The 26,145-nt window shown below is 49.9% G+C and overlaps 2 protein-coding genes across 8 annotated transcripts in view; both read right to left on the bottom strand.

Moving 5' to 3' along the window:
- The window catches only part of RAB40C (RAB40C, member RAS oncogene family), a 37,454-nt gene extending 20,830 nt beyond the window's left edge, over nucleotides 1-16,624 (bottom strand). The window contains exons 1-2 of one of the 4 annotated variants that reach the window (XM_042798516.1): nucleotides 16,549-16,624; nucleotides 15,984-16,296 (exon numbers count right to left, since the gene is read on the bottom strand). In XM_042798516.1, coding sequence (XP_042654450.1) covers nucleotides 15,984-16,137 — 154 coding nt within the window. In that variant the 5' untranslated portion in view covers nucleotides 16,138-16,296; nucleotides 16,549-16,624. Of the gene's footprint in view, nucleotides 1-15,983; nucleotides 16,337-16,384; nucleotides 16,412-16,540 lie in introns of those variants that run through there. The other 3 variants (XM_042798518.1, XM_042798517.1, XM_042798519.1) reach the window with 3 other exon arrangements.
- A 4,021-nt stretch (nucleotides 16,625-20,645) lies between these two features.
- The window catches only part of PIGQ (phosphatidylinositol glycan anchor biosynthesis class Q), a 37,679-nt gene continuing 32,179 nt past the window's right edge, over nucleotides 20,646-26,145 (bottom strand). For all 4 annotated transcript variants that reach the window (XM_032998384.2, XM_032998383.2, XM_032998382.2 and 1 more), the window contains one exon: nucleotides 20,646-25,882. In XM_032998384.2, coding sequence (XP_032854275.1) covers nucleotides 25,730-25,882 — 153 coding nt within the window. In that variant the 3' untranslated portion in view covers nucleotides 20,646-25,729. The remainder of the gene's footprint in view (nucleotides 25,883-26,145) is intronic.

The raw sequence follows: 26,145 nt of genomic DNA, 5'->3' as shown, positions 1-26,145 counted from the left end.
CTGCCAGAACGTGCTTTGATGCCCCGGAAGGGATGCGTTGCTACAAACCCTACGCGCTACTCCTGTCGCACACGCAGCGCCAGCAAACCAGACGACCAGCAGCTGCCTCCACAACCCTGCCCGGCCCTCGGGGCGCACAGCACTGGGGGAAAAGAAAACAGTCTTATTTAAAGCTTATTTTATATCAACCGATCTCTTTCTTGACCAATATCTAGCATGATGCAACAAAATGAATGAGGCTTGGAAAACAAGTCTGGGCTGCTCTCTCTAATTTAGCATTCAGGCCGACTCCTCTGCTATTTTTCCAGTCCTGCTTTAGACTCCTACTTACGCTGACGCCATCTCAAGCCCACTTCTCAAGCAGCGAGCTGACCTGGCACAGAGTGCTCTGCAAAGCGATCTGCTGTCACCATGCCTGATGTCAGACACCCAATTCCCCTCCACAGAGCTGGGTTTCACACTCCCGGGCAAGACTCCAGAGAATTCCAAACCTTTATTTCTTTTGCCAATTGGTATAAGGAAAACTTAAGAAAGCAAGCCATTTTCCCATGGGAATACACAGGATGTGTTATAGGAAACTTTGACCTCTTCCAAATTACTCATGCAGAACACAGCACACTTTGCATCAGTACGACCTGAAAAACCCCACACCCAACCTCAGCTTAGTTAAAACTTTCACCCAAAAGATTACACCTGATGTGAACAGGAAAAGTAGAACCCCTCCAAGAGAAATAACAATTTTCTTCCAGCTCTTGATCCTACTTTATATCAGGCTGTCAGTCCCCCTTGCTCTTGGGAATTTATGGCTGGAGAAAGGCATCCCCCCACTCTGCCAAGCCCCTGAACTGTATCTGCACAAGCGGCAGCACACCGAAAACACAACAGAGGAGCTGGCAGGCGAGCAGATATGTGGAACTGGAAGTCACACTGGAAAAGGTAGAAAGACAAGGGAGGTAAGTATTTCATGCTACTCTTAGGCTCTCCCTTTAAACAGATCAGTATCTCGGGAAAATTGCTTTAAATAGCTCCAGTGAACAAGGCTCTATAAATATTTACTACTGTAAGCACAGTGGCTCTTGGCTTTGTGTAGGTCTTTGTTTTAGAGAAAAGGAGACAATTTTGCACTTGAAGACTCTCAAGATGACTGTGCTATAACACCTGGGCAGGGGACCAGAAGGGTTGCCTCCCCTTAAAAAGGCAGATTTGAGCAGAACCTTCCAGCAGTAAGAGCAGCACATGCCTTTTTTCTCCTTTAGCTTTACAAAGCGATCCTCACTTAGTGCTGGGGTGAGAGCGATGCCAGCTCTCAGTGTGATGCCAGAGCCAATACTGCATTTTTAGGTTATTGGTCCAAATCAAGCATCCTCCTCCAGAGATGCTCTAATCATCCAACCCTCAACCAACAGCTTCACTGCACCTAGACAAAAATCAAAAAGGTAGAACCAGGACTCGCCTCGTGACAGAGGGATGAAGGGACTGGCCCCACATAAAAGCAAGCCATCAGCAGGTTTTCCTGTGACCTTCCTCAAAGGCTGGGCTGCAGGAGGCTGGCAGCAACATCTCCAGTTTGCATCTGCAGTGTCTTTAAGAACATCATTTATTCATAAATCTGGGGCAGAAGACAATCCAGGTGATGTTCAAAAATCTCTTCCCAATAGAAAGTAAAAATAATTTAAAAAAACCCCGGTGCACTCAAATGGAACACTGATATAATTTTAAGGCAAGCTTGCTTTCCTTCCGAGAGATACTCATCACTTAAACTCACAGTTTGTGTGAATCAGATTGGCCAAAGATGCTTTTGCCACCTCATTTCTTAAATGAATTGTTTGCTGCTTGTGGGAGCTCGGAATCCACCACCTCACTTTCTGTTAGTCCACCCACAAGAAAAACCAATGCATGTTATTTGAACTTCATTAAAAAAATAATTAGTTCGTCCAGCTTACAGACATGCGCTGTATAATGCTACCTCAGCTTCTTTTTTTAAAAAATTTTATTTTAAAAAAATTAAATTAAACTGGGTTTCATTTATTTATAATTCAAAAGTAGTCAACCAATCCATTTGCAAAGTGATATATAAGGTCAAGAGGCAAAGCTAGAGATGTACAATGATGATGTGCCAAGGCCAATCCTTCACTCAGTGCATTATATAAACAAGAAAATAAGATAAATTGAGTAGACTTTTGTTACCTATTTGACTAATGCTGCTTTTTGGCAGATTGTTATTTCATCTATAGACATAATTACACCAGAGAGGCTCCATTCTGCAACTCTTCTAATAACGATGGCATTTGAGTCTGCAGAGGAGGACTGATGAGCAAGGTGTGACTGATCTGTCAGCACCCCTAGAAAAACTCTGCTTTAATGGGAAATTTTAACACTGGCTCACAAGCCATCAGAAACACTCCTCATGCCACCGCAGTGCCTCACCCAGCAAGTCTGGTGATGGACTTTCATCTGTGACTGTCATCAGTAGAGCCAAAGCCACCACACCACAACTGACTATCTGAAAATTCTGGATTTTCCCCCAAAGTGCTCCCAGACTCTTCCATTTTCCTACAGGTCATCTGCTCAGCTGAGTCCAGAAAAAGGTCTCGGGCTTCTTAAAAAGTCGTCTTAAAGGTTTGCAGGTTTAATGCCACACTAACCAGAGACTGTTGGGAAGAGGGGAGAGCATAGGCCTGGAATAAAAACAATGGAGAATACATGTCAAATATTTAACTTGCTGAGATTTCACAGTAAACTGGAGTAACTAGCTATGAAGGGCTGGTCATGCTGCATGGCATTCAAGGGGATCCTCAGGAGAAAGTGATGTAGGTTCCTGCAAGCAGCTGGCAAATAAATAACCAAAAAATGTAAAGGCATGCCATTATTATAAAACAGGCAAACACTGTCAAGAGCATCAAGCAAACTCTGTTTCTCCTGGGGCAGCACTGAAAATACCTTCCAATCAGCATGGTGGACTTTACCGACAAGTTGCGATGAATTTGTAACCCAAGTGCTGAGGCAATCCTTACTTAATACACAAGGAAGGATCAGAAGTCATAATCACCCAGCGTGCAGCTGATCTTAAATGATTGTTTTCATTGCCACAAAGGTAGATAAACACCAAGAAACACATTAGCGTGGGTCAATGGATTGTAAATATTTTTCTTCCTTCCCTTTTGCAAATGAAAAACATTAAGAACGAATCTTGCAGCAAGGACTCCAAGAGCTGTGGTGAAGCAGAGATGGGTAAATTTGGTTTATAACCTACATCACCAGTTCAGACAACACTGTGCATGCCAGCAAGAACACCATAGCCAACTGTGAATTTTCAGGAGAACGTAAACTATGCACAAGAGCCCTGTCCCCTCCCTGGTGGCCCCTTACCAGCCAGACTCACGGGTAGCTGGACCAGGCTCCCCAGGACAGCCCTGAGGGGGGTCCAGGCAGAGCGTCCCCTCCTCCGAGACCCACTTGCAGGGCTGGCAGAGCCTGGCTGGGTATCGGTCGGGCTCCCCAGCCTGCCACAGTCCCTTGGCGCGCCTTTGGGGAGGTGCAAAGAAGTTTTTTTTATCATGTAAGCTAGAAGTCGTCTTTCTCGTGTGTGCGCAAAACGCAAGCTGCTGAAAGATCCCTCCCTCTCCATCCAAAGGGCTCGTGCCAACCTTCCAGCTAGATCAAAAGAGGAAAAACCAATCAATTAATCTGCAAAACCCAGGATGGTGACCATGCCTCTGCCTGTACAGACTTCGTAACTGGAGCCTTTCTGTGCTCTAGCATGTTCAGTCTAAAACCATTAGCATAAAAATTAATTTATCCCAAATGCCAGCAGTAACTGAGCAGTGCCCAAAGGTGACTTTATTCCACCAAGTCTCTGAGTGTCTGACTCGGCCAACATTTTCATAGGGGCAAATTAATGATGAAAAGTAATAATTGTTTCCTATAGGGCAGCAGCACCATCTCACATCTGACAGCAGAAAGCCCGAGGGGCTGGTATGCCACAGTGACCCCAAAACCAAATGAGTGGGGATGCCCCCATCCCTGCTGAGTGCGGAAACGAGGCAGAAGCAGCAACCACCAGCCAAGTGCCACCCCTAGCAACAAGATGAAGAGAACAAAGGAGGGAAGAGAAGTGCTGGGAGGTCACAAAATTAAGGCCAAAAGGTGGGTGCGGTAGCTCCAGGTCTGCAATGGGACATGGGAGCAGACCAGCTCAGGAGTAAGAGCATCATTCCCACTTCCAGGCCTCGAGATGCAAAAACCCCACCCCAAAACCAAGGCAAAACCCCACAGACCACCCCCCACCCATAACTGAGCTACACTCCCTTGTGGAGCTGACAGCATGAATTTGGACAGCAAGGACACTGGCACAGCAGCTCGCAACACTGCCTGAACCAAGACCCTACCTGTCAGGTTATTTCAGGGTGAAATAACCCCCCACCCACAGGGTGTTATCCACAAGTAGCATTCCTGGCAGCTGTCCTCTCCAGTGCCCGGCTTTGGGGGTGTGCTGGGAGCTGCACACAAGGTCAGGCTGAGAGGGATAGAGCTACTCCAGAACAGCTTCACAGCCCACTCCTGCAACACAGCCAGCACCGTACAAACTCAGTGGCTTCTCTACAGACTCTTTGCTCAAACCAAAGCGGACACTTGCCTCCTGGGAATTATTTTCTGGCAGAACCGTATTCCGCAAGACGACAACAGTTATCACCCCTCTCATCCTCATCACCATGTTCACACGGTCCCTCTCATTGCACCCCACATCTTGCACCTTTTCATTTAAGAAGTGTTTATGGCGAGATGTCATTAAATGTCAACCTACAGCTACTGACTCAGGCAGCCAAGTTGCTCCAAGAAGCAGAATATGAAGCCAGGACACACTATGAGTGGAGTTCACGATGCCTTGTTTTGGAGAGGGTTTTTCTGTGCCTTCACCAGCCTATGAGTAAAACAGCATCCAGGGCTGAAGACTCATATCAGAATTGTTTGCTCGTGGGCAAAAGCTGATACAGGAAGACTTGTTGATTCATTTCTAGTCAAACAAGGCAGAAGGGTATGGAAATTACAGCTGGCCAGGAGTTGCCAGCTGTTGAATGCATGTTCAAAGCAAACAGGTTTTGCACTGCAGTGTGCAACAACTGAACTCATTAGTCCAAGAGCAAAATTCACTCCTAGGCAGGAGGCAGCTGCCTGGGCCAGCACCCAAGTAACTCATGCAGCGAAGGACACAGGTATTCAGATCCTCAGATTTGAGTTATTTAAAAAACGGGCAGTAGCATCGGTAAGTAGAAGACCCCACCTTCCACTGCAGCTTCTACTATTAACTTAGAGAAGTAGTTATTTTCTCCGTCATCTGCAAGTGATACTAAATCATTCAGAAAAAATGTGGTATGAGCACATAAACACTAGCTAATGAAAAAAGTGAATTCAAGCTATTCAAATAACAACCGATGAAGTCATCCGACCTTAAAAAGTGTGTACAACAGCACATTAACAGCAGCACTTTAGCTAGTCAGCTCAGAGCTGTAAGCCACAGAAAAAATCCCTTCCAAACAACACATGAGCTCATCAGTTTGAGTCACGCATTCAATTACCTTACTCTTTAGATAGACAAACAACAAATTATCCTCATCAACAACAGGGGTCAACAAAACATATGCTTTAAAACAAAGGTGGATTCATTCCAGGTCTGTGTCTTTTGGTGTTAGCATTTACCTCGGCAGTATTACTTCTTTGTTTTAAGCAGGGCGATAAAAGTTCCCGAACAGCATCGCCACAAAACACGCCCAGCTCCTGCCTGCAGAGCTGGAGCTGGGGGTCAGGAAGCATGTGCTTTCACCACCACGTTCCTGTCCTGCGTTGTAGCTGAGAAGCCGCCTTGCGAACAGGCGGAACTGATCAACAGGCCCCGGTTCTAACTGGGCACACAGGAGACCAGTGCCGCTCCAGCATGGTGCTGGCTGGGGGACAGGGGTAGATAGAAGCCATCTGCTCAAGCCTTCGTCATCTCCTGCTCACATGGCAAACACAAAATCCACTCTTGCTGCACAACTCAATGGGAGGTAACAAGGAGCTTCGCATTATTTAACTGCGCAGCCGAAGAGTTTGAGCTGTTTTGCGCTGAGGAGTTCAGCCCTGCGCGCGCGGCCAGGAGCCCACGTCCCCACACGAAGCCCAGCACGTCACACGAGCTCCTGCCAACTCAAGGGAGCTGCTGCAGCACTTGGCAGCTCTGCACGATACATCCGACAGGCTGCCAAGCACCTCATACTGAGACATATGTAGAAACAGAGAGAGAGAGCAAACACCTTTCAATTATTTGAAGTTACACAAATTTGCAGATTATCTCCCAAAAAACATACTCCATCTTCCACTCATTCCCACCATATTTCAGCTGAGAGTGCTTTTGATTTAGGCTGGAAGCCTTTCACAAAAAGGCTGCTCGTGTCAGTTTGTTCTCAGGCATCTTCAGCTACAGCTGAGGGCCCATAGCTGGGGATCTGGGACAAATAACTGCTCGTTTGGTTTTGTAACCCACCAAAAGCAAAATACTTATTTGGAGACCTCTAGGAAGCCCAGATTTGCAGAAGACTTCACTCCTCCACTGCCTGCTCCACAGCCCAGCAGTGTTTCAGCAGCTATGTGGTCCTCACACAGAGAAACTCTGTTCTGGGCTCATTTAAGGATGACAACTGCATCTGAAAACGGCATTTGGAGCAAGAAGCAAATCTGTTCCTAAAGCTTGAACAATTTCAGCAGACACCCGGGAAGCCACAGAAACAGTCACAAGTCAGTCCAGAATTGGGGATGTTAAGTGGATTTGTGCTTTAAAAGAAAATCAAGAATGATTTTATGCACAGAAGTGACAACAAACAAAAGAGTTTTTTCATGCTTTGCAGTTCAGATCTCCATAAAAACTACACAGCTGCACACAGAAACAAAGACAGCCTATGAGGAAAATCAGAGGGCACCATAACAATCTTCATTGTTGCTAGATTACCGTACAAACACCAAGATACACTTGGAGACCAAAAAAACCAAACCCCACAGCACTCAAAAAAATCCAAGTATTAGTCCAAAACACCTTCAATATCCTGGCCCTGCAGAGGTTAACCCTCCATCTCTATGCTTCTGAACATTGTGCAGGTTAATACATGGCAAATATTGCTCTACAGCATTAGACCTTCGTGGCATCACCGCCATGCTGACGCGTGTGCCACCACGCACAAGATGCCTGGCTCACACGCAGGGCTGCACGCCTGCCTGGGGATCCTGCACATGGACAGTTTCCTATCGGCAGCACACGCGTCCGCAGCCCCTCCTGCCATCCACACCCCGCTACTCAACACCATTTGGCATCTCCAGGTTTTGCCATTTAAAGGGTCACGTTGCAACACGCAACAGAGACAGCCAGCAGTGCCGCAGCCATCTCCAGACTGACACTGTACACCCAAATGCCCAGAAAGAAGGCTACAGCATTTCAGCGGAGTGTAGACAGGTAAAGCACCACGTGCCTCCCGAGCACAGATATCTACAGAGCTCCCAGAGCAGCTAGGGAGAGACCACTCACCATAAATTTCACTGGCTCCTGAATTTGGTCTTGCTGCATGGATCACAAGCCCAATGCTGGGAAAGGATTGCTCCACGCCAGAAGCATCAGTACAGCTGCTAACACTGGTCTCACATTTCGGTGTGCTGTTTCCAGCTGTAACAAGTCTCCAGGGACGTGACCTACAATAAATTGCTGTGCACACTCAAGAGCCCCTCCTTACCCTTAAAGGGTCGGCTGGCCCTACTAGCAGAGCAAGCACCCCTCTACACACCTGTACAGAGTGTGCCGCATTGCAGCCGCTCCACAGGCGCTCTCAACAGCCCAAAATCATGTTTTCAAACCCTCCACACTCAGCTCCAATTTTGGAGCCTCCCAAGTCCTCTCCTCCTCCTGACCTACAGCTGTTGCAGGATGAAGATCGCGCCCCAGCTATCCTGGCAGCAACTCTGAAGCACGACTTTTGCTGCTACCAGGAGAAAGCTAGCATTTTGCATTTTTAAAATAGAAAAAAAAAGTATTGAATTTAAACCTTGCAATACAGATGACACCTACAAGAACACAAGCATGTCTTGACCTAAAGTGGCATTTCTCAGCAAACACACATTTGTTATCATGGTGAGCGGCACAGATTAAGCTCTGGCGTTAGGTAAGATCAACCCAGCAGAGTTTCACCTCCTTGTGCCACAGCACAGAACTGCGCACTGTCTCCTGTACGGATTTTACCATCAAGTTACTTACGCAGCTTGACAACATAGGAAAAATAACAGCTCTTGAGACAAGAGATGATTTAAAATTAAGTAAACAGGACAGGCAAAATCGTGAAAGTGTTTTTGTTGGTTTTTGGTCCTTTTTTAGTTTGGTTGGGGTTTTTTTTCATTTAATTGGGTCTCCTGTCCGCTCAGTCTCCAGAACCAGGGGCAAAAGGGATTACACCCTGCTGCTGTTAAAACTGGTACAGAAGGAAATGGAAGGCAGGCTAATTTCTGTGTACATGATGGGATGTGTGCAGAGAGCAATCATTTACATGAACAGGAAAGTGGTATGATAAAACCCCCCAAATGGGCCAGGGAACTCAGAAGCTGGGCTGGAAAAGAACTTAAAACGGCATCTTTAAAAAGAAATTTAAAAAAGAAAAAAATTCTGCATTTAAAAGGAGATTATTCCAGAGATGCACAGCACCTTCCATTAAACTGCCAGTTAAGTAGAGTCCTTCAGTGTCCCCTTCTGCCTGTCTCCTCCTTAACCACTGATGGATAAACAGTAAATATTTCATTTGAATCGCGTGAGGATCTTTGTCCAAGTTCAATGAAATGGCTGCAGCACTGCACAGCACATACAGGACATTAATCAGTTCAGGGGTTATAGTTATAAGAAAACAGGTGTCAAAGTTTTAAAGTGGTATCATATTGTCTGGTTTCCCAATGGGGTGATGGAAATGAGACAAAGAGGAGGTAGAAAAGAGGAAGATCTAAAAAGCCATGGCTACGTAAAAATGCTCTCGGCAAACAGAAGCCCTACAGGAACAAACAATCTCTGAGCTGATGTTGCAACCTTACTATTACCACAACTTTTGCAGAAACAAAAAGACCTCTTCTATGGGGGACCTTAGCCTTGAGCCACAATCCCTTACAGGGGAATTCTCTTTCAGGTGAGTCCCAGCTCACAGCGTTTAGCAAAACAGAGCTGGAGATGTTCACATTGGAGCTTCCATCCTCCTCCTCCTCCTCTGCCTGCAATCAAATAGAAACTGGTATGACATAATGCTTCTGTATCACTGCTTGTTTCGCGCTGAGCCTGGGTTGCCAGAAGAAAGTGAAGGGTAAAAGGAAAGAAGAAGAGACTTCAGAAAGCAAGGTTATAAAACCTCAGCTCCAAAACCTAACCTCACAGCATAGCGATTTTCAAGTGCAAGGGAAAGATGCTCTGCTCTTTTGAGAGAGGCAGGCCGCCGGAGGAAAACATGCCAGGGAACAGCTGGAAACAAAAGCTGAAGGAGACGGGGTGGAGAAGGAGACATTTTCCATGGGCTTTCCTATGTGGCTTATATATCAAAACAACCAAACGAAAAAATCCACACACCAAGAGAAGTGGACAATGCCATCACGGGATCTCAGCAGAGCAAAACCTACTTGCTTTTTAAAAATAAGAAAATACAGAGAAACTTTTAATTCCAGTTATGAGAATAAAATTCCACCCATTTCAGATTTATACTGCTCAGTTCACACCACCTTTGTGTATTTAGGGTTTAGAAACACATTAACAGCCATGTAAAAGCAAGGCTTTTATACAGGGGATTAGAGGTGGCGGGAACTGCCCAGTGCAATTGAGAACTTTGCAGAATAACTCCCCAGCTTTAGAAAAACACAACAAAGACAACCCTCCTACGGTGCTGTGCATCCTTAATCCTGACTTGAGAGAGAGCTAAAGATATTAAAACATGGTAGGTACTTAGTTTGGGATTTGGTTTTTTTGGTTTGGTTTTTTTTTTTTTTTGGTTTTGTTTTGTTTGGGTTTGGTTTTTTTTTTTTGTTTTGTTTAAGTTTAAGACATAGCTATTTAGGCCCACATCAAGCAGAGATGGAGGTTCAACACTGTACATTTGGAAATATCTTTCACACAAATGATAAGTAGTAAAAGTAAACGATGGAGAAGTAAGAGATGCTGGAGCTGTTTCTCAGCCAAAGCTTGCTCTGATGAGATCAGTTTTGTGTCCCCGATGACAGGGAAGCAAACATCCCTGAAGGACACTGATGCAAGTGCTGGCAGATGGGGAATTGCTGGCTGCAACAACCACTCTCCACTCTGAAAGCCATCAAAAGAGATTTCTAGCAGCACAACTGGTGTGGTCCATCTGAAGCATTCCCCGCAGATCAATTCTGCAGCCACTACAGGGACTTGATGGCAAGGCTGCACTTAGAACATTTTGCATCAATCCCCTTTGCATCAGGGTGCTAAAACCTCAAAATAAAACATCAGTCCAGTGAACACAGTCAGGCCAGAAACCAAACAGCGGTTTCTACCGGTGTGCAGCATCCGACACAGCAGGCCAGCCCAGCTGGATGGCTCGTGCCTACCAGCCACAGGGACAACACTGCTCTGGCAGGCGGCAGGAACACACCCGGCAGCAGCTGGCCAGGTGAGGAGGAGGAGGCAGCAGCAAAGCAGCACCTGGATCAAGGTTTCCCTCCCCACTGATGCCAAAGAGAGCCCTGACACGCTGCAGCAACACCGGGATGAGCGCTCAGCTGCAAGCTCAAAGTTTAAAGCAGAACTGCTCGGCCACACCCTTCATTAAGGCTTGGAAAGAACGAACCAACAATGGCAAACTCCGCAGCAGCGTGGCAGGACCTCCAGCCAAACACGACAGCAAGCGCAGAGGCTGAGGACAAGAAGCAAGAGACCATCTCCCTGGTCAGTCTTGGAAACTTGACAGGCAAGGAGAGGAAGCATCGAGCAGCATCCCCTCACACACCCTCAGTGGCAGCGAGGAAGAGGAGGCAAGGAGTCCCCTTTCCTCCATCCCTGTGGACGCTGGTTGTGGTACGGATGATCTCCTGGTTGGCAAGTAACTAAGACTGCTACAAAGCAAAGGAGAGCAGTTTTACAGGTGCTGTTTCTGGATGCATGATGTTGTCTGAGGGGTCACAGGACATACCGAGAACGTGAATGCTGCAAAGACAGACTTGAAAAGGACAGCTTAGGGACCTCCAAATTTAGACAGCTGTACAAAAACAACCAGAGGGAAAAGGCATCCAAAGATGTGCGTCACTCAAGTAAACAACCTGGTAATTAAACAGCAGTCATGAAGTCCCCAGGCAAACAGCACTGGCTGGGAGGGTCCTGGCCACCTCCAAGGGCTCAGCAGTGTTTTCAGTCACTCTTCGTTAACATCGCCTCTCCCTGCCCGGGAAGGGGCACGAAGCCACACTGCCCCAGACCCTGCTCCTTGCACGGGCGCTGAGTCGCAGTGGGCTCACTGCCCCTGCTCAAAAGCTGAATTCCCTGCACTTCTGCTACAGGGGAAGAGCTCTTGGGAAAAATTCAGTTTTTATCCAGACCATAAAACCTGTCAGTAGCTATTACAATCGAGCATTTAAGTTGTCTTTTTCCTAACATTTCCTTGGGTCTTTGGGTAGCAGTGGGGTAACAGAGCACCTAAGCATGGTGCTCGAATAAAGGCATTAAGCCCTAACTAAAGGATGGCATTGAAACAAGGCAACAGGGCTCACTGCGTTAGGGCTGGTTACAGCACCAACCCTGCAGCAGGGCAATGCTTTAATTTTAGCTTTCACATGCTCTTTGAAAGGAAATCACAGTGTGGACATAAGGCTTCATCCTCATCACTTTCTTAATACAAGCTGAGGACAGGGAAAAAAATAAAAATAAAAATCCATCCCCCTTCCAATCAAAGCCATCTGCTCAGAAACATGCTCTACTCTTTCCCTAACACACGTTTCTCCTTTCCTATGGGAACAGCAGCAGGTGAGGGGGAAGGCTGTCACAGAAAAAGCCCTCCATCACGTGAGGATGGAGCACATCACATTCACGCCTGTGTGGTTAGACCAACCCCGGCCCTATTTCTGATGCACATGGGGCACCATCTCACAGGGCAGCAATTGCACTCGTGCCTCCCGTGCAAGGAGTCCTCCCCTGACTCACCCAGTGTTGATATTCTCAAGCAAGCCAAACAAACCAGCTCGGCGAGATCATTTCAGCACAATCACATGAATATCTAGATATTCGAGAGTGGATGTATGACATAGTAGTGACAAAGCCATGGGTCCTGCAGGTGAGGAACAGCCTTGTCTTCCTTTTGCAGGACACGTACACCACTCCTACTTTCACACACCGCATCTCGTTGTCCAAAACCACCCTGTGACCAGAGACGTTTCTGTCCTGCTTCTGCACTTGGAGAAGGATAAGAACAGACCCCAAGCAGGCAATTTAAGCACTGAAGTGACAAGTGATCTGTGTAGTTGACTTTTAGCTGTGAGTAAGGCACGTGGTTTTGCTCTGAGTCAGTCTTAACACCTCTGCTCACAGCACAGGGACCAGAGCAGCACTCCCCTGTACCTCAGGAGAAGGACCGAGTGCTGAGAGGAGAAGGCATTTGGGGGAAAGGCAGGATTTTCAGTTCCTGAGTGAGGTCTTCCAGGTGTTAAGAGTAGCAACTCTGAGAATGGCACCCTGCCTCCACCACTGCAGATCTGGGGAGTGGGGTGGGTGAAAGCTGGGACGGAGGACAACACTGGAAGCTCAAAAGAAAGAACCATAATGTTCTCCCAAAAGTCCACATTTTCAACAAAATACTAGTTATATGGTTTAATTTAGGGCCTTTTGCAGCTGGCCAAAAGAAGGCAACTCAGTCACAGGCCCTCCTGGGGTGGGAGGTGACAATATCCAGCCATAGGACATAGACAAACTCCCTGCTCTGCACTGGGAGTGCTTGGTCTGATGCTCCTGGAAACCGATACACTCGGTAACTTCAGCGTGAACCTACTAAGAAACACACAGGTGATAACCAGACCTCAAATTCCTCCTCAAAACACCATTTTCATGTCACCAGAAATTCTGTAACCAGTGCCCTTGCAGCTCAGGTGCAGCAATGGTCAGGGCCCCCACTCGCCTCTTACTGCAAAGGCCAACGGCAACTAGGGAGTAACAACCACCTCTACTTATACAGACCAGATTCATTTCTAACAGTGATTTAAATAAAGGACATTGCTAAGGTCTTGCTATACACAATAGGAACTGCAGCGTCTAATTTAAGACATGCCTGATTTAGTATGAGGTGCCAAGCTATAAGGCTGTGTTGAGAAGTGATGCTTCTGCTCAGGGATCCTGAACAAGGACAAACAGAAGCCACTGTGATGTTTTAAGAAAGACTCGACTCATACCACATCCAAGGCTTTCCGATACTGGACGCAAGCAAGCAGAGGCTGCCCGCTGCTTCCAGCTGATATAAAGGGATGATAAAAAAAGGGCTTTCTCATGCCTTCATTGCCCACTGTTCCAACACCCAGACGCCTACGGAGAAGAGAGGAATCCCTCAAACCCTGCTCTAGAGGCCAGGTGTCCAGCAGAAGAGCAGCAGCAAAACTACAGAGCTTTATTTACAGAGCATCATTTTAAAGGGTATGCCTTCACAGAGCAGAAAGGACAATCCGTTTCACACTGCATTTCAAAAACCTGTGTCAAAACAGCTGTAATTGGCCAACAGCATGAGGGCAGCAGACCCCAACAAGACAGAGAGCACAGGCACCACGGCTTTACTCCTCCCCACTGGAGGTTAAGGGAACTGAGCTTGACATGAGATGTCCCAATCACAAAATCAACCTAAAGCATACTCCATTTCACACTGATAATGGCAAGTTCTGTTTTCTGGACAGATCAAATCCAGTATTTGTTTCAAAATGGGACGTGGGGTCTGTGAGAGGAGGAAGACACACTTACAAGTAAAAGATTTACAAACAGAACCCCTACATAACATTCTAGCGTTGCAGTTTTGGGACAGCATCAGGCATGTGTCAAAAAGGAAGCCAGGCACTAGCTGTTCACAAAAATCTAAGTGCCTTCACATCAGGGGATGGTCTCCGTCAGGGCCGAGTGAAAACACGCTGGCAGAGAAGTACGCTCTGTCACTATGCACATCCCAACTGCGCCAGAGATGGAGGGAGTTTGATTGCCAAAGCTGTCAGGAATATCACCAGTATCAAATTCACTCTGGTTTCAGAGCTACTCCATCTGATTATCCAAAAGGCGCACAGCTTTGCAGAAGCAACAGAAGCAGAAACTATCAGAGCATATATTACTGAAAAAAACAGTAGATGACCTAATTCTCTAATTAAGAATGGGTTCAATTGCCCACAGAAGACAAAGGAAGGTTATGAAAATATTAGTTCACTGAGATTTCTTTTTCCAGAAGATAGATGGTGGTATTTTGTTGTTATAAAACAGTGGGTACGGAGACAAAGCTTTTATAGCGACAGCTGAAGTCACTGTTCTTTGGGTTTTATGTATGTATCAAAGGACCCACCGCACACTCACTCTGCAATTGTACTTATTACTCCTGCATTGCCTGCTTCAAAACAGCAGTCAAAACCATTTCTATCAGAAAACAATTCCAACTTTAACACTTTACTTAAAACAACAACTCCGTTACACTCTTCATCCCTTTCTGCTTAGTAAACACTAACCCCAAGGAGCAGCTCTACAGCTCCCAGATGAGGCAGGTTCTTCAGAGAGACAAACTCTCTTCAGGGAAGCTTAAAAGCACCAAGCATCTCCTCGAAGGCAAATCGCACCAGCTCATCCAGACACCCAAGGAGATGAATGATACCACAACCTTCTAGTTCCAGAATCTGCTGCTCTCATGTCACAAGCAGCCTGACTTCTGAGTCACCACCTCCCCGTAAATCTCTGCGGAGCAGGTGTGTGCTTGCATCAGCTCCTGTGAAGCTGGTAGCAGCTCCGAGGACCGAGCATGCAGTCAGGAGCCAAGCCATGCCTCTCCTTTACACTCTAAATTCAGCTAGCTTCAATGCAGAGCACTGAGAAGCACCCAATTCCCCCAGATTCCTGCTTATAAGGCAAAACTAGGCGCCACCTGCTCCAGCCCTGGAGTCAGCTGTGGTGATGATGCAGGGCCTGAACTGAATCGCTTCTGTCGAGCCCTTAGGGATGTTATTTTGCATGGAGGCCCAGGGGGGGGAAGGATGACAGATTGAAAACCACCCCAGGACCTGCACCCTGCCAGGTTGTGTTATGCTTTAACTGCAGCGGGGGGACGCAGGAAATAGCACAGCGCCACTCCTTGGCTCTTAATTACGGTCTTGTGACACTGTAGTTAATGGTCTGTCATGGGCTCCATTAGAAACCTTGATGTTTGCAGGAGGCGGACCAAGCTGCGCTAGCAGTAACCAAGTGAGAGCTCTGGCCTGGAAATAAAGCTCCTGTTCTTGTCTTACAGACACTGCTTCCCCTGGCTGCAGCCCGGTCCTGGTGTTAATGCTGATGGTGGTCAGGGGGAATCAGCTCGGCGGTGGGGTGCTGGGGGGAAAGCTCCACTCGGGAAGGGTCCAGCCGTGCCGAGGGCTCTGTGCATCCAGGGATTGATTACATCAGACACCGACCCCTCTGACGCCTCTCTGGCCAAATTCGCCTGCAGATCTTCAGGATTTCTAAGGAATGACTGCGGCCTTTCTGCTGCCAGCCACGCAACCCCTGATAAACCACGCTACGCTTCCAGTCCATTAAAAAAAAAAACAAAAAAAACAAAAAAACAACAAAACAACCCCCCCCCCCAAAAAAAAAAAAAAAACCACTAAAGAAAAAAATCAAACCAAGCCCTCCCTCCCCAAGGCCGGTGTCCCCTCCCCGGGAGCGCTGACCCCTCGCACGGGTCCCGGCGCTGCCCGTTACCGGGCTGCCCTGCCCCAGCCGTCCCTACCGTTGCTGTAGGCGTAGGGGGACTCGGAGGCCCCGTCCTGCAGGCTCTCCAGGATCTCTCCCTTCCCCACGTCGCTGTCCCCCACCAGCAGGAACTTGAGGAGGTAATCGTAGCTCTTCACCGGGCTGCCCTGGGTTCCCATCCTCCCTCTCATCGGCGAGGGGGCCCGATCCGCATCCTCCGCCGCCCGCCGGCCTGTGGGGGGGGCTCCGGCCGCGCTCCCGCGGCCCCGCCGGGCCTCTTCCCCCCGCCGCAGCTCACAGCCGGCCCGCTGCCTCGCCTCGCATCTTCCGCCGAGGGACGCGCTGGGGACCTGCGGCGGGAGGAGGAGGAGGAGGAGGAGGAGGAGGAGGAGGAGGAGGAGGAGGAGGAGGAGGAGGAGGAGGAGGAGGAGGAGGAGGCGGTGGGCAGCGGCCCGGCCCCGCCGGCTCCTCAGCGCCCCCCGCCGCTGACAAAGCCCCCGCGCCCGCCCGCCCTCACAATGCGCCGCCGCCCCGCCAGGCCCCGCGGCCCGAACCCGCCCCGCCGGGCCCCAGCGCCGGGCTGCCCGCCCTCACCCGCCCACCTCCCCGCCGGAGCGCCCGGGACCGGGCCGGGCCGCGCAGCCGCCGCCACCGCCTCCGCCTGCCGCCCGCGCCGAGGGAGAGGCGGCGGCGAGACCCGCCCCGCGCCGGGCTGCCCGCCGCTCCCATAGGCTCAGAGACGCGCCCGTCAAATCCCACCCCGCCCCGGCGCCCCCCCTTCCAGGCTCTCGAGGGGCGGGGCCGGCGGGGGGAAGGGCGGAGCGGCTGCAGACTACAGGTCCCGGCGTGCCTTGCGCGGGGGCGGCCGCGGCAGTGCGGGGCGCGCCGTAGCAGAGCATGATGGGACAGCGAGTCCGAAGTGGGTGGGGGGTGTGTCATGGCGGGGCCCGGCCGGCGCAATGGGGGGCACTCAGGTATGAGGGGGGCACCCAGGGGGGTGGGCATGCAGGTGGGGGGGGTCATCCATTTATGGGGGTCATCCAGCTGTGGGGCGGGCAGACAGGGACATGGGGAGAGGGGGGGGCACTCAGGTATTGGGGGGCATCCGGGTTGGGGGGGGGGGAACCCAGGTGTGGGTGATGGGGAGGGTGGGAGGCGCATGCGCCCCACTGTCGGCTCTGGGGTCAGCCAGCACCCAGGGAGGGCTGGGGCGGGAGAGCTGACATCCAGCATGTCCCCAGGGGATGGTGACAGCCCCAGGCCGTGGGAACCAGGCTGAGCTTTTACCCACGAAGGGCTGCGGCACCAGTAAGCACCCCCACCGCCCCAGCGGCACCCCGCTGGGACTGGCCAGCCTCCAGCGGAAACCTCTGCGAGGTCCCGGCTCCATGGGCCCGATTCTGCAGGATCCCCGTGGGCGAGGGTCCCCTCCCTGCTGGCATCACTGACAAATCCTCTCTGCTCCTGTCCCAGTTTTAATGCCCTCCCGTCTGCCTTGTGCTGGGAGGGCACCAGCATTTATCTCATCCTTCCCTGCTGCCTGCTATGAAGACACCCCTGCACAGCCCCGGTGCCCCAGGTCCCTCTGCTCCTCCTGCCTTTTCCCCCCATCCCTTTCCATCTCCTCCATTTCTATGAGCCTGGGAGCCCAATCCTGAGTGAGAACCCCCCCCCCCCAGCTTTTGTGTAACTGGTGCTGCAGCTCGTCAGCACAGGATCAGGGCTCTTGCCTTGCCCGTGGCTCTGGGCTCAGCGGGGCTGATGGCAGCCCTCCCTTGGGCTGGTGAGTCAGCGCCTCTGCTCCGCTTTCCTCCAGCCCCCGCTTCTCCTCCTCCTCCTGCTCTGCTCCCGGCCCCGTGCTCCTCAAGTTCCAGCAGCAGCAAGACGTCTCACTTTTATAAAATAATAATTGCTGCCCAAACATGCCTTTTACTGCATGGCTCATTCACCTTCTCCCTTGGGGATTGCTCTGCTGTCAAGCAAAGGGCCAGGACAGCTGTGGCCACAGCCACGTGGATAACCCCCATCACCGACGACTTTGCCAAAGACGCCCCAAATGTGGGGCTGGCAAAGGGGAATCTGTAAAATGGGCTGAAGTGGGGTGGGCAAAGACCAGGCAAGCATCAGCTGGGAAAGCCCGAGCAGCTCCACCATGCTGGCTGGGCAGCCAAGTGGATTTTCCACCCTCGGAGGTGACCGACTGGCAGGATGCAGCACCAGGGACTGGACAGTGATGAATGCATCAGTCCTCAGCCAGCTGAGACACAAGCTCTGGGCACCAAGATGCCTCATCCGAGCGCCCCATGGGGTGGCAGGACCCTGCTGCCCTGTGGCTCTGGGGACAAGGGACCTTCCTGTGCTCCAGCGAGCTGCACCCAGCACCTCTGCCCCTCAGGTGCTGTGCCACATGCCAGAGGGCGATGCTCTGAACCTGCTCAGCCTGGGGAGGGCAGATGGTAGAGCTCTTCCCCCCGTGTTCACAGGGTGAGGGGAGATGGCAGAGCTTTGGGGTGAGGGGCTGCCCCCTGCAGTGGTCCCAACCTGGCTCCCCCCCGTCTCCTGTGGCCTGAGGGCTTGAGCACCCTTGCTGCCTTGGAGCCACGTGGTAATAAAAACCTCTGGGGGTTTTGGTTTGATGAGGGGTTTGTATCCCCACGGGGTGAGGAGCGTAGCCTCATGCTTAGTGCTGCTCAGTTTGGTTTGTCTGCATGGCAGGGGCCAAACGCAGCCCCCTCCATTCCCCCACCTCTGTCCCCCAAACAGCCCAGCTCATCCAGCTTCTGCAAAAGCAAAATGAAATAGCGGATGTCCTGCTGATTTTATCTGGAGCTGCTGCTGCCCCCAGCTGCTGCCAATGGCATTCCCCAGGGAGCAGAGGCTCCGAGGGTAAAGCCAGTGGAGAAACTCCCACCCCAGGGCCCAGCCCTGGATGGTGAAGCAGGGGAAGTGGAGACAGGGGGATCTGTGTGTGCCCAGATTCCCCAGGAGGAGAGAAAAGCCATTCCTATCATTTCTGTCCACCAGTCCCTTGGATCTAAAGCGGCAGGGAATGGGCTGGAGGAGGATGATGGGCGGGAATCTCTTTGATTTTGTTTCTTTTTCCTTAGCCTCTGGTTCTCAGTGCTGCCACTCCTCCAGGGCCAACCCCAGAGCCCTGGTTTATGGCTCATTCAAGTGATTTCTCACCTCCTTGGTGGGATGGTGGAAACCAAAGTAGAGCCCAGACTGATGGGAACCATCACGAGAGAGGAGCAGCGCAGAGCAGGCAGTGGGGTTGTTTCAGGAGCTGGCGGCAGGACGCTGCAGGAAGCAGCAGCCTCAGTGTGAGGCAGATGGGTGACTCTGGCAGAGGATTGCTGTGGCCTGGGGACATCGTCACGGCCATGCATCCAGCTGGCTGTGCTTGACACTCGTCCGCTTCACCGCTGGGCATGGCACATGGCAGCCATGAGGCTCTGCCCGCCCAGGGAAGCTGCTCCTTCAGACAACCACCAGCAACCAGTGGTGCTCTGGGCCTCCTTGGGCAATGGCACGCTGCAGAAGGCAGGCGGGCTGGGTGCTGCTAGCTGGGCTAGAGGCAGCTGGATGCAAACTGCACAGGGAGAGGAAGAACAAAGGAAAAAGGAAGAGAAGAGGATGAGGATGAATGCAAGGGTGTGACTGCTCTGATGTGATGAGGAGTAGCGGCAAGGCACCCATCATTCCCAGGCACAGCTTGTGCTTCTGCTCAGACTGAACAAGGGCTGCAGAGGCTTGTCCCCCTCCGCCCTGCCCCTCACGCTGAACAGCAACACATCGCATGGGTAGGCTCACAGAAAACCAAAGAACCCCTCAGTGAATCATAGGGAAAAAAAGAGCTGGAGGAGCATCACCTTAACTGTCTTGCAGGCCCAAGGCAGGATCCACTGGATCAGGGCTCCTTCTTGCAAGGGTTTCACGATTTGGCCTTAGCAGAACACTCTCAGCTGGATGAGGGATGAAATACCTTCTGTGGGTGGAGAGCAGAGATTGAGTAACTACCCGGCCAGGCCTCAGGACGGGGGCGAACAGCCCGCTCAGCCAAGTCGAGCCCCCAGCAGCCGCCCCGCCCAGTCCCCGTGGTGGTGGCAGCAGGTCACACAGGTGCTCAGCCACGAGTTCAAGAGGGAAGAGCTCGACTTTCCTCCCAAAATCTTTACCTAGTGAAATCAAAATCCATTTAAGTTCTGATTAAAAGGTTTAATTCACCGAAAAAATCCACACCTAGCAGCAGAACAAAGATCTTCATCCCTAAACTCAAGCACAAGCACCTGCAACCGGTACACACGGAGCCTCTTTGGTCTCAGCTGTGCATGGACCTGCCGACACAAGCTCTGCTACACTGCCATTGCTCTGCCAGCACTTCTGTCTGCAGAAACGGGACCGTGAGGAGCATGAAGCAAGTCTGTTTCCTGAGCCAGGGGTTGTTCCCTGGACTGGCAAGCTGGACTGCTGCATTTTAAATCAGGGATGGGATGGGAAGGAAGTCACTTTCACATGGTGTTAACGGTGACATTTTAAAACAAACAGTGTGTTGCTGTCACATGAGCACTTTGCTCCTGCTTAACACCTGGTAGTTTATGTGAATGCAAAGAGAAAATGTACCAGTGCTTTTCAACCAGCACATCAAAGTTCCTCATTAAACTTCACATGCAAACACACACACACACACACTTCTAACTAAACTGTAAATGTTTCAGTACTCTTTTACAATACTTTATTTAAAACCAGAAAGCATTGTAAGTAGGAGGATTGATTACAACAGTTGTGAAGTTCTCACAAATTTCCCCAATGCCAGACACTTAAATAACACTACGGATGGGAGATGTGCGCGCAGCCCCTCCCTGCCCCTGGTGAGCTCTGGTGCTTCCCTGGGTAAGCGACACCCACAGCACTTCCACCAGCTCCTGAACCCCATCACTTGCCTGGAAATGAAAGGTTTACCTTCTGTCGCCTGCAGCACTCGTAATCACGTGTATTCTCCTCATATTTAGCTTGCTGAGACAATACATGGGCAGTTTGGGCATTCTTGGCTTGAGGTCCAGGCCCAGACGTGGATAAGGATTGGAGGTGAGGCTGCCAGCTGAGAGCCGAAGGGGAGAGACTCTTGCAAGCAGCAAGCTGTTCCACTCCCACTGCAAAATGGTGAGCCAGATGCAAAGGTGAGGGGCACTCTTCTCACCCAGGAAGGCAGATTAGCTGCCCACATAAGGTTTGGATTGCTCTTACGTGTTTATCCCGCACAGTGGGATACAACCCAAAAGCTCCTGAACTACCTGGGGCCTCATGTCATGTGGATGGATGACCTGAGATGCAGCCACATCCCATCTGTATTCACAGCGCTCTGCCAGCGATTGCCCACGCAGAGCCTCAGAGCATCACACAAAGGCCCCTGATCCAGGCAGACGTGCGTGCCGCCCGCTTAGAGCTTTCTGCTCCTCATCCCCCAGTTTCCTGCTCAACGCAGTGAGTTTGGGTGGAGAGCAAGAACTCTCTCTGCTACCAGGTCCAGAAAAGCCAGCAAAGAGCAGCAGGCAACCTTCTCTAACCACAGAGGGCTTAGATACCCCCTGAAAGGCAAAGGGACTGCTGAAGAGTCCCTGAATAGGGCTGTTCAGGGACAGAGACAGCATGCAACTGCAAACCTTCAAAGTCACTGAAGATATTTGAGTTACGGTGTCTCCTAGCTCAGCGTAACACAATGACAGGATGAAAGGCAATGGGCATGAATTGAAACACATAAAATTCTCTCTGAAGAGCAGGGAACACTCTTTTACTGCAAGGGTGACCAAGCACTGGCACAGGTTGTCCAGGGAGGTGGCAGAGTCTCCATCCTTGGAGATAATCAAAAGCCATCTGGACAGAGTCCTGGGCAACCAGCTTTGGGTGGCCCAGCTTGAGCTGTGGGGTTGGACCAGATGATCTTGAGAGGCCCCTTCCAACCTCCACCACTCTGTGATTCTGTGATGGTGTAATCAGCAGGTCTAAGCACTAACAGTAAATCCCCAAGGACTTGGGTTCAGCAAGAAGATGGGTGTTGTGGCAGCAGGATCAGACAGCACAGGGCAGAAGGAAAGGAACTCATTATCTGCATGATGACAAATCAGGAGATTTTCCTGCCTTAGACTCCTGAGACTGTAAGTCAACATATGGATAATACATACGTGCAACGCTCTTTCTGTGGGCCTGATGGTACATTCACATGTGCCAGCAGAACAAGGCACAGTCCAGCTGCAGTATCAGGGAAAACTCCCAAAACCATAACCAGGGCCTTCAGTGCACTGTAATTACTGAGATTTTCTTTCAGCATTGTCACATGCTATTCTGGTTAGGAAAGGAAAGTATTTCTCAAAGGCAGAATTTCTACCTAGGATGGAGTTCTGCATGCAGTGAATCATGTTTTCCTTCAGAAAAACCATGCCTATGTAAAGAGGCACATCGAGTGTTGTGCCAGCACTGGCAACCATAAGGTGGAAAAAATAATAATAAGGAAATGCAGTATTAAAAAAAGTCTTCAAGATTACAGTCTTTGAATGATGTTTGGCAAAGACTGCTTGTTGCCTGCTATAAGGGGTGTGTGGTAGGAATCAGAGAAGATTTGAAATCTTTAACTACTTCTCATCCAAGGACTGATACGGATAATATGGATCTGAGGACAAGTTAGAGCCATAACCTTAGCAGCAGTCTCTTCCCTGAGGAAATGTCAGCGCTGGGCCAGTCTGTGCTGCTGTGGAGGATGATGCTGATCCCAAATTCTAATTAGAGAGATGACACAAGGTCAAATGTTCCTGAGCAGGATGTCTGCTAAGTTGTTGAAATGCCTCTGCGCAGAATCGGAAAAGGGTGGGGGAAGACTATTTCACAGCAGTGACTGGAAAGGAAGAGGAGAAACATGGCAAATATCCAGCAGAAGAAACTCAGAGGCTCAGATAGCATCAGGGGCAAGAGGAACGCCATGTATGAGAAACAGTAAGACAGCTCAGGCACCGGTTCTGTGTGACACAGAAGAGCTGCACCCACAACGGGCTGTCATTTCTCAGCTGGGCTACTCGAGGTCCTCTGTGTCACAGAAGATTCAGGCTCTTGGGCTGGAAGAGGAGCTTTTTCTCAGTTTGATCAGCCCCGGAGTCAGTATCAGCCTTTAGTAAACAGACCCAACACTGAAACTTCTAATATGTTTGGCAGATTCCCAATAGGAAGGTCACATTTGCTGGTCTTCATGTCTCTGTGGCTTTCAGGTCACTTGATCCCAAAGGACAGCCACGATTAGGACCATCGTGAGCTGTCTGGTCCCATGGAAAGATTTTAAAAGCCAGGATATTAGGAACATTATTTTCACAAGACCAAAAATAATAAAGTTTCTCACAGCAGTCAGTAAACCAAACTATGCAGGCGTGGGAGGAAGCAGGGGAAATATCATTTAGTAGGTCCAGTGGAAACATGAGAGGGAGGTAAAGTGTAAATCTGCTGCACTGAGTGCCACGTAAGGATAGGTCTCCATGACTGACTTAAGTTGAGGTGAGAAACATTTTTCAGACCATTCATCCACTAAATGGATCACAACCCGGAGTTATTCACACCTGGAGTGGGGAGAAATACTTGGGCTTCGATATTGCAAGAGAAGATAATCCTGTATTTGTACATGATTTTTAAGCACTGATCATCAAAGAAGAACAAAGGTCTCTTCAGTTTCTGCAGCCAGTGATGTCCCGGCCAGAGCATGCGGTGGCAGAAGGTGGTGGAGGGCTTTTGCCATGCTGGCTTTCTTCAGTGATGTGCCCTTCTTCCCTGGATCAAGGTAACAGGACGTCCTCTTTGGGTAGCAGTGCTCATATAATACTGCCTCCCTTCACGATGTCCTTAAGAAAACTGTAAGACCTTGGCAGCTCCTGTGTTTGTCTGCTGAGGAATGTCTGGACCAAGCACCTGCCTACAGAGCTTCATTTTCTCCGGATCAAGCTACGACTGAAGAGGCAGTGGCTGCACCACGAGAGGCTTTGAGCAGCTACAGACAAACCAAATGTATCCGTCCAGGAACATCTTAAAGCAGCAGGTCTATAACCCCTTCTCCTCTGTGACAGCTTCAAGTACATGGATGAGTCATGGGGCTGGGGTAGGAAACTCTCATCCTGCCAGTGGAAGTGCTGACTGAAGGCTACTTAAAGCCCAGGGCACCTTGCCGCGACTGCTTGCCTTGCCTCCACCTACTCCCAATGGAATACACAGGCAGCCTTCCAGAGAAGGGCTCAGCACTGCAGCCATGACAAATCTTCCTCTTCCTCCTCCATCCTTGGTTCCTTGGAAAGAGGAGAAGGGGGCAGGATTCAGCACACCTCTCACCTGCCAGTTAATGCAGTCACTTCGGGCGTGCAAAGCAGCAGCAGGGGACAGTGATACTACATCATTGTTTCATCTGGGGCGAGAGGAGCTACCAGACCTGGAGAAAGCATTCTTTTGGGTAACAATTGTATGTAAATGTCTACACAACAACCAAGTACCCAGTGGGACATCACACTCTTGTGCACAGAGGCACTATCCCCAAGAGAAGGAATAGAAGACGCACATCAAAATGAGCACACAATCAGACTGGGACACAGAAAAGCCAAGCACTGCTGCATGATGGAGGTAGGGTCCAAAGCAGGAAAACTCTCCTAAGAGAAAGGTGTCTATAGTTTCAGGGAAAGAAGTGGCTTTAAATGACTCATGTCTGAGATAACTTTAAAAGCTCCTTGACTATTAGCAAGTGCAAAAGATGAGGCACTACATGGCAAGGCTCTCACCCAGGCCCTGAGGAACAGGGGGACATACTGACCCTGTAAGGGAGCGTGGCACACGCTTCCCTGAGCTGGTTGAGCTGTGCAACAAGCCGGGCTGCTGCAGTCCTCTGGCAGACAAACCAGCCAGAGCTGGACTCAGAAAAGCTGTGTTTGCCTTACATTGCGACTAAGCGAAGAAGCCCTGAGCCTTGGCAGAGCCCAGAGCTCTAAGCTACCATGGCTTACTGCCACGTCAACCTGAGCAGTCTGGGGTCTGAGGCTGCGTGCTCTGCACTTTAGTTCTGGTGTCTGCTCAGGGCTCAGCTCTCCCCAGAACACTACTTGCTTTTGAAAAACATGTAGATGAGACCATATAGGCACAAGTGTACAGCAGTTTGTTTTTCTGGGCCTCCAGCCCCACTGTTTCTATGCTTAACACCTCCTGGTGCTGTGGGGGTGAATCTAAGCCAACCCCAAAAGAAAAGCATAAATATTCTATGTACCCAGACAACCCCGCTGTACAGTTCTCAGTGTATGACTCTACAAGCTGATCTTCCATCTTGGTTTTGATCAGCTGGCTTGAAGGCTGAAGCATAAAAGATCCAAAATACCCTTTGGCAGAATGTACCTCAGCATTGTGGCTTTGAACAACCCGAAGGGCTATTTTACTATGGCCCCGTGAGCTCACATGGAAGGATATACACATCATCAGGCCATTCAGGAGGTACTTCCTCGATTACATGAAATGCTGGTTTCATGAGGCACTAATGGGTTTAACCTTTTGCTTCAAAAATAATCATTAGCATATCACACAAACACAGTGTTGGGGAAGAGGAAAGTTGAAAAATAATATTTAAAAATACTTGCCTTTAAAAATTCAGCCCCTCCCATGTTACCAAAATCTAATTAAAGGTATCTAGCAGTCGCTGGCTCTGAGATGCCTTTGATCCAAAAGCATTAGGATTCAATGTGTTTTTCTGACCAAGTGTCTCAAGTTCTTTTGCTGTCTTTAGTCCTGCTTCTCTCCTTTGTGTTTCCAAGGGTATATTAGCTCTCCAAGGAACAGCTTCTTGCAGAGAGATGTCCAGGAATCCTTAGGGTAACAGCTGTAGGTCGGCAGCCTGTATGTCTGTACCACGCTGCCATATGATAAAGGGTTGATCTGTGAGAAGAAGAAAAGAGGGTTAACAGCAACGAAAATGTGTTGTAGTAAGAAACACAGGCAGCTGAGGAGGGCAAGTGTGATTTTGCATAGCACTGGCCTCTCTTAAAACATCAATACTGCTACTCACAAAGCATTAAGAACCCCTCTCTGGCTAGCTAAAGCCGTTTAGTCTTTTACAACATCCCGAAACATTAACAAATCAAGCTTGGCAAGGGGTTTTATTAGAATCATTTTCAAGCAGAGAAGCAGACGCAAGCACC

Source organism: Tyto alba, unplaced genomic scaffold, assembly GCF_018691265.1.
Source record: "Tyto alba isolate M040663 unplaced genomic scaffold, T.alba_DEE_v4.0 Super-Scaffold_28, whole genome shotgun sequence".
Lineage (NCBI taxonomy): Eukaryota > Metazoa > Chordata > Aves > Strigiformes > Tytonidae > Tyto > Tyto alba.
This window is presented reverse-complemented; position numbering and strand designations above follow the sequence as displayed.